The sequence below is a fragment of the Tasmannia lanceolata genome, unplaced genomic scaffold (assembly GCF_043159265.1).
Source record: "Tasmannia lanceolata isolate RefF3 unplaced genomic scaffold, GAP_Taslan_0.1 ptg000015l, whole genome shotgun sequence".
NCBI lineage: Eukaryota > Viridiplantae > Streptophyta > Magnoliopsida > Canellales > Winteraceae > Tasmannia > Tasmannia lanceolata.
In genome coordinates, this window is record NW_027518692.1 from 60,440,183 (window position 1) to 60,453,449 (window position 13,267).

The following is a 13,267-nucleotide window of genomic DNA, read 5'->3' on the forward strand; positions in this document are numbered from 1 at the left end:
CTAGCACCGCTGTGATTATATTTATTTGCGGCTATGGAGTGGCGTTGTATTCCCTTTCTTATATTGTATCTTGACCATTTCGGTCTTCTATTTTAATATTTGGCTATCATTTTCCAAAAGAAAAAAAAAAGCATTGACAGATTTGACGGAAGGGGCAGTTTCACCCTGTCGCAGATGAGGGTGAAGGACATCTTAGTTCAACAAGGCCTGGCTTAGGCGTTGAAAAGAAATTATGGAAAGCCGTAGAAGGTGACTGTACCTGCGACGGAAAGGATGGATCAAGATCCTCTCTGGTGTTGACTTGGTGAGACAACTAGTTGTCAGCTACACACGTGTATCGGCTGTGTTGATCGAGTCAGGAGGAGTTAGAACCAAGAAGATCTGATGGTGTGTAGTTGGTACTTCGAAAGGCCAATGGAGGTTTACGACGACAACGAACTAATGACGACATCAACAGAAAATCTTCAGGTGGCTGGGCAACAAGCCAGGGTGGAGATTGTTGGGAAAGTCTCTTGTTTCCAAGATAGTAGGTTTCTTATTTTACTAGGGAGCCAATATAACTGTTTTGCCCCCCTAATTTGTCTGCATCCTTTTCTCCATTTAGAAGAGTTAAATCATTGCTGCTTCCCAAAATTCAAACAAAACATATGAATATTAGGGCTTAGAAAATCAGAAGCTTGCTTTCTTAACACATTACACTAGTCATCAACCATAAAGAAAGAAACCATAAAAACTTTCTTGGACATCTCTATTCTATATTCTTCTATGGATTTTAGAATTTATCTTCTAGGAGTCACTCACCTCTCGCATCATTAACCAATTTCTTCGGTGTTAAGAGGTTTGTGGATGCAGGATCAAAGTATGATGCAGCTCCAACTGCTAGGAATTAGTTTTCGCAAACTCCAGCTCCAACTGCGAAGCAAAATACTCTAGAATAAATATAATGATGAGTTTAGGAACTACTCCTTTCAAGAGATTTTCAAAATATTGGATGTAATTGTAAAGCTTAACAATCATAAAGAAAAACTGAAGGAAAGGTGGAAACCCCCTATCTCTAATGGTTTTATTTAGAAATCCGAGAAAAGCTGGAATGGGGGTCTTTCAGAATTCCATTGTGGAGTTATTCTCTTTTTAGCAGGTCTGGAAATTAGTGATATACTACTGTCTTGCCCCAAATATAAATCCCAAATCTAATGAATAAAGTACGCTAATCTCTGCTCTCATTGTAATCTCTTATTTTATTTATAAAGTTTTTTCTTACCATATCAAAAAAAGAAGAAGTGAGGCCCATTTTTCAGTTACTGTCCCAGTGGAGACCATCCAGCACATGGAGAGACCATAAAAACCAAATTCAGAAACCTATGAAGGCAACTGAGCTGGACAACAAACAAAACAGAAACTGAAGCAATCACACCAAAATACAAAAAAGCAAAGAAAACTGAGGGAGGAAATCAAAGAGCTCCCAGCTGATCCTCTCAACTTCAGATCGAGTCAATTAATTGATCAAAACTTTGTTGTAGTTGATATTCTAACATGCTAGAACTGAGCTGAGTGGCCCTCAATACATTATTGGATTTCTTCGATCGTGTCAGCAAACCTCCAAGGGTGATAACAACACCTCTCCTCCCACTGAGTCATGTTGAGAGAGTCTCCCTCGACTATTAGGCGATTAAGATCTCTACACTCTGCAAACGGAAGACCATGCGAGACTGCCAAAACTTCTACCTCGTTGAAGTCTGTAATGCTGATAGGGTCAGAAAAGGCAACTTAGTAGCGTCATTCTCATCTCGAAGGATCCCCCCTACTCCATCTGGTCGCAGATTTCCTAAGCTTGACCCATCATAGTTCAATTTCAGCTTCCCTGCTCCTAGAGAAGACCATCGAGGATCAGGAATCTCCTCATCAATATAACAAATCTCTCGTTAAATGCCTCTGAATGCATAGATAGAATCATTCCTGAAACATGACTAGACTCTTGCCCATATTGTAGTCAACGAGATCACCTTATGAAAAATGAGATGGCCACCTCTTGATCTATTGTTAAAGATACTACTATTTCTTTCTTCCCAAATCATCCAAATGGTTGCGTAGAAAACCATCTTCCATAGGATTCTACCTTTGTTTTGCTAGGGGGTGAAACTCCAGCTATCAAAAAGCTCAACAAAATGAAGCAGGAAAACCCACGATATACAAAATTTTAGAATAGCGTGGCTCCAAACCTCTCATGGCATTCTGCAATGTAAAAACAGATGGTCCATTGTCTCTCCTGCCCCCAGACATAAAGTGCGATGGTCTATGATTAGAAATTTTTACCCTAAAAATTGTTCACGGTCAGAATCTTATCTAGGGGCGCCGAGCACCCTAACTCACACACCCTAGGCTAAACAGGAGGGCCATGGACTGTTAATTGGCGAACGTAGAAAGATCGGAATGAGATGATGATAGAAAATTGGACCGTAAATACCCTTCTGGAGTTCCAGACCCAAATCGATTTGTCTTTTTTCAAAGCAAAGCAACCCTATTGATTTCCCTATGAATGAAGTGTCAGAAAAACTTAACCTTCCAAACGATCTTGCCATCAATTCAAACAAAAGACTTGTATTGTAGCATCTTTGTTTGAGGCTACAACATAGAGGTCCTTGAACTTCTCCATCAAAGGCTTCCCCTTACACCAATTATCTTTCCTGGACTGAATTTTGTCCCCCCCTTATAAGCTCTATATCTTGTTTCTTTTAAATAGCTGGCCTTTTGTTTCAAAACATCCCTCCACACCGTAAGACCACTCCTGTAATTGTGAGAGGACATCCACATACTTGGTCCAACCCCATATTTCTGCCCTATGATTTTCATCCGGAGATGTTCTTTCCATTTTACTAGAACAATTCGAGAATTATTTACCCTTTGTAAAGAACCTGAAAAATTGTTCCAAGCTTTGTTGTTTGAATCTGGCTGTTTTATTCATCCACGTCAAATAAGAAGAGATCAGTGCAATACAATGATAAGCTACATCAGTGAGGCCTGCTATACTTGTGACTATCTTAAGACTACAACCCAATTTTTCAGTCTGAAAATGCAAATGGGTGTAAACACCAATAATAAAGTTCTCAGAAAAATTAGGTGTTAAATCATGAATTCGTTTTTCAGACATTAGTTCCCCATTTGAACATTAGCCATACATGTGTGTGCAGACATGTAAGTGCTATTCTTACATATGCTTTAGAAACATGGTGAAGACGAATTCAGCATCCAGAATACAAGTGGACAAGCTCAATCTCTTGAAGATATGCATTTTTGGCCGTTTAATGCGGACCAAGTGATTGGACCCACCATATGGCCTTCAAATGGATGGTCCAGATCATCAATCAAACTTCGGCCCCTCTATGCCTCATCGTTTTAAAATGAGGCTTCGCCCTAGTAAGCATTCCTCATCCCCAAAACAAGGATAACAAGCTGTCAATTTGATCGTAATTCTAAAGCAAAAGGGGAATCATACTATCTTACTTCAGTGTCTATTCTAAAGCAAAAGGGGATCATACTAAAAATGCTTACTTTGGTTTCTATCATAAGATGAAGGAAAATGATACAACAAGGGGGTGCATAACTGACTCGGAACCCGAGAATTACATTGTAAGTTAGTATGATAAGACAAGGGGGTGAAGAAGAATTCAGCATCCAGAATACAAGGGGGTGAAGAATTCAAGCTCAATTTCTTGAAGTTAAAAAGAAAAAGGGCCCGTTGCTTCATTAATTTCAAGATGGATGACAAGATGCAGCAGATCGTGTTTGACAAGTTGGGCGGTCGTTCTGAGGGCTATGAAAGCATTGCTGCTACGCTCCCTGAACAGGAATGTGGGTATGCAATCTATTAATTTAATTTTGTGAGAGGAGAGTTTTCAGAAAAGCCAGATCTTCTTGCTCAGTAAGGAGATTCGTCCTCAGATTACCCTGTGAGATTTTGGAGCTTTGATGTTTTATTTTTGACCCTATGCAATGGTCTTCTTGACTTCACCATCAGTGATTTTGATATCCGTCACGGGCTTTACAGAGTTCAAAGAATATGGGAAAATATTTCTCATTGAAATGATGACATTAAGGAGCCACAAAAACATCTTGCTTCAAATGCCTTGTGTGCATATGTTTTGTTTTAGATTCTGCATCATTGAGTCTTAAGTTCTTAACAGCACTTGAAATTCTTTGAAGTAATTGAGGAAGACATAGCCAGGAACTTCTCCATTCATCTGTACGTGTTATCATCTATGGACGCCACTGTACATGTAGAGGTGATTCTTATTGTTGTTTTCCCTTATGTCAGGTCCCCAGGCACATCTAGGCTGAGAAGCAAGATGGTGTAAGCCAGTTCTATTGACAGGTTTAGGAGAGAACTTAATGTCATACTGATCCAACTGAACTCGGGCATCTAATGTTATTAGAGAAAGAGCTCACTACACAAAGGTCAGTATCTTTATGGTGTTTTTAATCCATTATACCCAGTCCCACAGGTGGTAATACTGGTATTTGTTTTGCCGTTTGTAAAAATTTGGAATATCAATTGTTCTTATGATTTTTTATTGAATAGTTGATGCCCTTTGTCGTCATCATATTTCCAGTTTGTCATTTGTCATCTCCACCATCATCAACCTTACTCTTTATCAAAGGTTTGTCTTCGTGAAATACATTTTAGAATTTTTTTTAATTTTTTTTCTTTTTTGAATGACGCTATGGTCAAGCAGATTGAAATATGGTTCCCTTTAGCCAATCATAAGACTTTCCATTGTACATCATGGATGTTGATTAATGGATCTCACATTTAGTGATGTATGAGTTTGCAATAATCATACTCTTAGCTACCTGATCCCTTTTTTCGCACTAGGCTACAAGCAAAGTTTTAAATTTCGGTTTTGGTGTTGGTTTTGGCCACCACCTATTTCGGCCGAAATCATGAAAAACATATGATAATGATTTCGTTTTTTTTTTTTTAAATTTCAACCAAAATGTCTAAAATTTCAGCGATTTCGGTTGAAATTTCGGCTATTTCCGTCGAAATTTTGTAAAAAAAGGCTAAAAATGAAATTTCAATCGATACTTTAGTGAAATTTCAGCATTTCGGTGAAATTTTGCCGAAATCTTGTAGAGAAATGACTTCATGTAAATTTCGTTTCAGCCGTGGCCGAAACTGAAATATGTCAGCCATTTCATTTCGTTTCGGCCGAAATTTAAAACCATGGCTACAAGATACATTTATTTTTCTAGTGTAACACAAACACAAGCAAGGAACTTCTTCTCATACCTTTTAAAAGCTCAAACATGTTTTGTAATGCCACTCCAAAAACTTTCTTACTGCTTATTAATAACTTTTTGTGAATTGTATACTGCTATAATGGAACAATGTATACTGCCATTAGTTAACAAGGAAGTGTGGATATCAGTTCCCCTTACAGTTAATTTATTTGATGAAATCCATTGCGCAAACATATTTATGCTTCTACATCCCTTAAAGCCCCCTGCACTTGTAGGTGATTTTGCATCCGTCCATTGGAGTGATCGTGATGGTGTGCTTTGGAATGACGATGAACCTTGGCAAGTGGGCCATAAGTTGGCACACACATATGTCATCAATCTGTTTTAGCCTGCGGCAACACGGGTTGTTTTCATCATTGTGGTGGTGCTCTCTGTGATGTTTGTGGTGGTGCCCTTCGGTTTCATCTGTTGGCTCAGGTAGGGACCGCCCAACAGAGCGGCACGCTTGGTCAGCCAGAGCATACTGGGGTAGGCAAAGTGACTGAGCTGTGGCTTGATTCTGAGTACCTCTTGGCAGGAGGATTATTGAAATTGTTATTGCAAGAACAAATGGAAATGGGTATGTTTTCGCCATTTGGTATGAGGAAGGAGTGGATGGAAGGATTAAGGAATGATGGTTCTATGCGTTGCCAGTGATTTATAATCTAGTTTTGAAATGTGGGTGTGGTTGGTTTTAGTAGAAAAGAGAAAGATGGTGAGTTGGAGATGGTTTTCTTATGAGGGTTGAAGGGACTTGAAGGATTAGGAGAGTTTTGGATGCGCCTTATTTAGGCATATGATGCGTTCATGCTCTTGGAAAGAAGGGTTTACTAAGAGGAACTTCTATACTACGCAAAGATTGTGGAAACCACATAGCAATTTTTAAGTAATTCTTTGGGGAAAATTTATTCTAATATGGGGCTGTAAGAGGGCCTTGCATTTTATCTCCATGGCCAACTATCATGCTAATTGGACAATCCTGGTAACTGACGAGATGTATTTTTTGCCGTTGAATGTGGATCAAGTGACTGGACCCACCATACGGCCTTCAAATGGATGGTCTAGATCATCAATCAAACTTGGGCCCCTCTATACCTCATTGTTTTAAAATGAGGCTTCTCACTAGTAAGAATTCGTCATCCCAAAAACAGGGATGATAAGATACCCATTTTATTTAATTCCAAAGCAAAAGGGTAATCATACAAATTGCTTACTTTGGTTTCTATCATAAAATGAAGGAAAATGATAAGAGAAAGGGGGTGTATAACTGATTCGGAGCCCGGGAATTACATTATGACATGTGTCAAGGAGAAATTGGAGAACCTTAGTGATGTATCTCTTTTTGTCCCTAAGTTACTTAAACTACCCTTTTGATTCTCAAAATGAGAACACTGTTACCGTCCTAAGTGTGCACAGGCGTTTCGGCGTATAGGTTGCTTCCCTAACATTTGGTATCAAAGCATCCATCATGTCATGTGATCATTGAAGGGGCAACCTATGGAGAGGACTACCTGGAAGTGCTACTTGATTAAAAAAAAGCTAGAGTGAAAGCTGCCAAAGTGTAAGGTATCATAGTGTAACATATGGAAAGGCTACTTGGAAAAAGGCCAAAGTGAAAGTTGTCATAGAGTGTGGGCCACCGAAGCCGATGAATGTGGAAGCCTAGCGAACTATTACGATACTATGCGGGTACTTACCTAGGTATGGGGTTGTGGGGACTTACCTAGGTATGGGACTATATAGGACCAAGTATAGTATGAGACAGGTTTAAAGGCCCTAGCCTAATGTGTCCCATCAACTCTTGGGCTTTTGGCCTATTGGTAGGGGTGTAAATGGATATTCGAAAATTCGATTACCGTTCTCATCTGAATTTTTTCTCCGAACAAAAGAAAGCACTATTATAGTTTCCAAAAAAAAAAACCCTTATATGTTCATTGTTATATCCCTTTTATATCCCTAAAAGGGGGGCATATTTTTTTAAAAGGAAGGGAAAACCCCTCACTTGGGAAGAGAAAAAGATATTTTTTAGAAGGAAGGGATATAAAAATGGTAAAATTAAAATTTTAAACTTATTTTGTACTTGGGATTCTATTCGCCATAATACGCTTTGCTGGTTTGCCCTTCTCTAACTATGATTAATACATCGGCAAAAAAATTGGTCAAAATAGTCGGCCATGCTCCATTCTTTAATGTGCCTTTCTCATTATAGCGTTATTCTTAACGGGCAATGACGGAGTAAATATAGTTACTTGAGACTTCTATGTTATAACGTGTCAACTTGTTGGGGTTTATTTGAGTCAACAAAAAAATGCCTCTCTAACGAGATTATATATGGTGGCCGCCCCGCATCGTTTGGTTGATCCAAACCATTAATTTTTGGGCGTTATGTAGATGTATATATGGTGTATCCCAAAAAAACTTCTCCATACTGTTCATCCGAACCCTCACCCTCTGTTATGTACAAATTTCTATATAGTACTTTTCAATTTTAAACCTCCATAAATTGGAGGGTTAGGGTCATCCAATGGAGAAGATATTTTGGGGCCCATCTTATATACATTAGGGCCCAACAAATGAACGGTTTGGATCACCCAAATAATGTGGGCCTTGGCTGCAGACCTGCCATCATAGAATCTCCCTCTCTGAAAGATGTCTCTCAAGGGATCTGAGACCTTTCAATTAAATGGAGTGCAAATATTAGATTCCGTGTGTGTCCTATTAGTACACTTTGATTTAGGAATCACAGGTGAAAAAAATCATCTCCATAGGATGATCCTAACCCTCTAATATGTAGATAAATTACATTTAGAAATATCTACAGATTGAAGAATTAGAATCATCCGATGGAGATGATTTTATGGGCAGGTGCAACAAATCAACGGTTTGGATTGTGAGGAAAATGCCGACTATTTAGGATTCTATTGGTGGTATTTAAGAGACGGATTTATTTCAAAATCAATGCCAGCCTCTCAGTTTTAGAGTCAAGACGAGATGGGGGATTTTTTTGCCGATGTATTAATTGTAGTTTTAGAAGGGAAAGCCAGCAAGGCACATTATGGCCAATAGAGTCCCAAATAGCTTCATATTGTCTCCCTTCCCTATTGGTCAATATAGTCCCGAAACGCTAGACTTCCTCTTCTTCTTTTTTCCCCAAAAAATTAAGGGGGGCAATTGTCCCCCTTCCTTTTCATGTGCCATCGCCCTTGGGTTTGAGAGTTAATTTTGTGAAGAGAAAGTAGAGGTCTGGTTTTAAGGTTTGGAAAATTTATTAGAGGAGTAAGAAGGAGAAGAAAGATAAAGTGCAATGATAAAATGTTCAAATTTACTGGATAAATGGATACGGATAATATCCGACAGATACGAATTCGGTAATAGATATTAAATATCCGTCAAATTCGAATCTGAATCCGAATTCGGATAGTGTATACTGTAATCGAATTCGGATATAGCCATATCCGATTCGAATTCGATCCGTTTACACCCCTACCTATTGGTTAGGCACCTAACAAACATGGTTGCTCTGGAGGCTGTTCACACTAAATGGTTCTTAGTTCTTACCATCTTTAACACAAGAAATCGGGGCAACCATTATTCATTTAAAGGAAACATGCTCTTATGATTAAATTTCTAGGTGATGAAAATCGAACCAGAACTTTAAAATGTGGCTTCTTTAATATTTATAAAGAATTTTACTTATGTAAGATATTTGGTAGGGATAAATTTACATTTACAAGGTATTAAATAGCTGTAGAGAAAGTTATATAAGATATTTGATAGCTATTTACATTTATAAGGATCTTTAATAGTGTAAAGAAACTTTGCATTTATAAGGTTTACAACAACCTTATCCAAAGTCCTCTCCTACATCTTGAGTATTGCATGTGTATATAATAAGTCTTTTAGAAAGTTACAACGTAAAAGCAACAATCACATAGCATACAACACACCGAGATCATCTCATTTATGATGTAAACGTTGACGTATTGCACTACTTCAGACATCTAGAATCATTCGATCATGAGAGTGGGACCAAGGCAAATAGGTGGAACTTTTAATGGCCAATAATATTGGTGGCCTTGATCACCGTACATGTGCTAGGGTCCATACGATTGTTATTTTTCTTGGGCCCTGTTTGGATTGCAAGGACTGATGGAAATTTTTTCTTCTTTCCACAATTTAGAGGCAAATAATATAAGCGGTTAATTTAGAGGGATATTATCATAAATAGAAGGTACCTCGACGTAAAAATTGAATGGGATTTGTTCAGGATATAATTTTTCCTGTGAAAAAAAAAAAAGAAAATTATAGAAATATATTTCTTTTCCTAACTTTTCCTGAAAATTCCTTCAATCCAAACAGGGCCCAGACACTTCATGCAATATTTAATCAGAGTGACCTCATTGGTAGAAAATAGAAATGATGGAAATGACACAGAGTCCTCTCTCTCTCTCTCTCTGAAGGTGTTTATTGTCAAGGGCTTTGTATTCAAAGTTCAAACCCAACTTAACTATGAGCAACTTTTGCCCAAAAAAAGAAAAGAAAAGAGAAGGGGAAACCCTACAATTATTGTGAAAGGTTGCGTGGGAGTTTGGGGTCAGTGATCATCTCTTACTAGTGCTGGAGCCAGAGTGGCAACAGTAAGGTCAATGGGTTGGACCCAACAGCTGAAAAAGGTTAATTTAAGAGGGTTGGGCTGGGTCAGGGGTCATGCCCAGTGGTTCATGGTTCAACGGCCTGAGTGGCAAGGCTAAGGTCATGAGTTGGACCCTACCATCATCTTCAATAACAAAAAGGACGAGAAATTAAAGTTAGGTGTGAATATTTTTAGACAATGTGATTAAAGATGGAACATGTTAGGTACCCTTAAACTATCATTCTTATGAAACTTTGATAGCATTTCTCCATTAATGCACCTAATGTAGCCATGTAGGTCACCCACCAATTTCAAGTGAATTAGTGATGGCACATCCATTTGAAATCATAACAGCTATGGTGATAGTTTAATGCATTATTGAGATCCTTGCACTTAACTACAGTTTGTTTTGGATTTTGAGAACCGATTGTGAGTCCAAAACTGATTATTGGACTCAAAATCCAAAACAGACAGGGCGTTAGGGCGTGTTTGGATTCCAGAATTAAGCGCTGGAATTGGCATTCTATTTTGATTCCATCATATTTCTAGTGTTTGGTTCAAAAAATGAATGGAGTCAAAGGGGGTGGAACTGACAATTGGGCAGAATTAAAGAGGGAAATGCTAGAATCTGTTAACCAAGAGTTGTTGATCTGATTCTATCCCTGGTCAGAATGAAATTTTTATTGGATTTTTTATTAAATTCTTATTTTTATTTATTCCAATTTGTTTATAGGAGAATCAGATTCCAATTCCAATTCCAATTTCTGACGGCAATCCAAACGGAGTCTTAGAGTGAGCTACCTAAATAAAATCAATGGTCATGTCTATAAAATATATGCAAAGCTGTATGTATAAACTCTCTTCTTTGTTCTCAATCTAGGCCGTCCAATTAATCCATTACATATTTACATCATATCAGTCCTGTAATCCTAACCATCAGATCCGTAGCTTGTTTTCCACTTCTCAAATTTTATGGGTAATTGAAGGATAAAATAATCAATGCGTGCAACAATCGTTTTTTCAACTTCCCCCCATTCTTAGAGAGGAATGAATGTTTGAATACTTGTTAGAGACGTAAGGTTAATTGATTTCTTGCACATTCCTTATCACATTAATTATCACACGTCTTTCGAAAACACTTTGAAAACGGAATCCCTTCTAGAAAATAAAGGCGAGAGGAAATGACCGTTGATTTGATCATATTCACTGCAATAATTTGTTTCATGGAGATTCGAGCTCCCTTCAATGCCTTGTTTTTCAACAAAAGGGATTCCCGTTTTGATAGCAATGCTCATCTAGAATCAACCATGACTTTATATGAGAATGCGCCACAAGTTTTTCTCGTATCAATGTGTTTAAAGACAAACTTTGGGTCAAGGGTACATGGGAGCATATATGTGAAATCAAGACCGTTGATCACCTAAAAGATCATGAGATGGCCCACATTGCCTTGGTCCAATCCGAAACCGACGTCCTATACATAAGATAAAGCACTAAAAAATTTTATTCTTTACCTGGAAAATCGTAACTCAACTCGACTAAGCCTTCGTCCTCAAGAAACCCACGTTTGGTTGGTGTGCCCAAAATAATCCAGGAACCAAAATAACCCCGCACGAAACCTTAGGAAGGAAAAGAAATACTCCCAGAAACCAAAATAATCCTAGGAACCAAAAACAAGTTTGAGAACAATTTTTTTCTTCCCAACAGTTCAAGCAACCAAAAAAACGGTCAACCAAACATGGGATTTTTATTTTACCGGGATACTTCAGGAGAGTTTTTTTCCCACCAATCTCCCAGGAAGTTTTTTGTTCCACAAAAATCCCAAGAACCAAAAAAATTCCAGCAACCAAAATTGTCATGAAGATGGTGAAAGAATCTACCCGGCTCAAATTGACAAGGAAAATCGTAACCCTATTAAAAAAGGGTTTTCCATAATTTTCCCGCTATATCCGGCGGGTAAACAAGGCGAGATGGACCAAGGGGCCTAAGGATGGAATTGATTCTCTCTGATTTATCTTAATTTTTTTTCCTTCACAATACTGTTTTCTTGGCTCTAAGAAGAGGGATTAAACCATAAGATAAAAATGAATTATTAGGAAAGAAATTCCCAATTGGCAATTTTACGTATATATACAAACAACATTGGTATTCTTTCTTACCATTCTTTGTTTTTTACAGACGCCCCTAATACAGCTAACATCTCACCGCGTTTCGACACCGTGACACCACTGAATCTGACCCACATCCGATTCCCGGCCATGATAACGTCACCGCGTTTTCAAAACCCTCGTCACTGTCACTAACCATAACGGCGTCAGCGTCAAACCAAGTTTGCACATCAGATTCCGTCAACGGCGTTCTCACATTCCTCAAGTCTCTAACGACCGGAGCCGAGCCAACATCATCTCTGACGTAAACCTTCTCCACTCCGCCGGAATCGATACCCCCGATCTTTTTCCGGCGAGGCTCCCATTCCGCTACGGTCACCGGAATCTGACTTCCAACCCTCGAATCCCAAACCCTCAAACTATCCACTCCGGCCGACACCATCACCTCCGGAGACGTCACGCAAATTGCCGGAATCTGACCACCTCCGGTCGTAAACGACCTTACAATCTCTCCCTTATTCAAATCCCACATCGAAATAAAACCACTACAATTGTCCAATCCCATCCCTAATCCATCCCATAACTTCACCACGCTACTGCTCGGCTTCAATTTACAAATTTGCCCTTGGTTTTCATCAAATTTACCAGAATTCGCTACTCGGAAATCTTCTTCCGTCTGATTAACAAATGGACCCACCATCGATGATGAAAACAGATCGTTGCAATCGTCCTCATCGTCCGATGAGGACGAGGTTTCGTCATCATCCGTAAAATTTAGAAGAGGGTCTGAAATAGAGGAACTAGGGTTGGGAATTCTGAACAGAATTAGCTTGGTTCTGTTTAGTACGCGGCTGAAAGTGGCGATGAGAGCGAGTATTAGGGCTCCCCATGTCCAGAAACTGTGTAATTCGGGGATTTCACCGATTCCGGATAGAGTAAAAATCCTAGAAATGAGAGAAGGGTTTTGTAAACTGTTTATTCCGGCTTCAAAACCACTTACTGTACTCATAATTGGTATTTCCATGGTTGGAAAACCAGAAATCTGATTTTGGTGTGGTAAGAAAGGAATATGGAAAGGGGAAAAAACAAACCCTAATTAGCTTAACAGAGACAAAAAAAAAAAACAATAGAAGCAAAGGTGAAAAATGAAAACTTGGCTGTGGAAGAAGGAAAGAAGAGAAGGCGGCCAACAAGAGGGAGAGGGAGGGGATTTTAAGGAGAGAAAATTGAGAATGATGTAATTGATGAC

General features: G+C 38.7%; 1 protein-coding gene across 1 annotated transcript; it reads right to left on the bottom strand.

Moving 5' to 3' along the window:
* Positions 1-12,103: 12,103 nt before the first annotated feature.
* Positions 12,104-13,042, bottom strand: LOC143892121 (uncharacterized). The gene has a single exon (XM_077396586.1). It carries the CDS (start codon positions 13,040-13,042, stop codon positions 12,104-12,106), a length of 939 nt encoding a protein of 312 aa, XP_077252701.1.
* Positions 13,043-13,267: the final 225 nt, after the last annotated feature.

Excerpts from the sequence above, each read along its gene's own strand:
- LOC143892121 (XM_077396586.1), bottom strand. The coding sequence starts at position 13,042 with ATGGAAATACCAATTATGAGTACAGTAAGTGGTTTTGAAGCCGGAATA.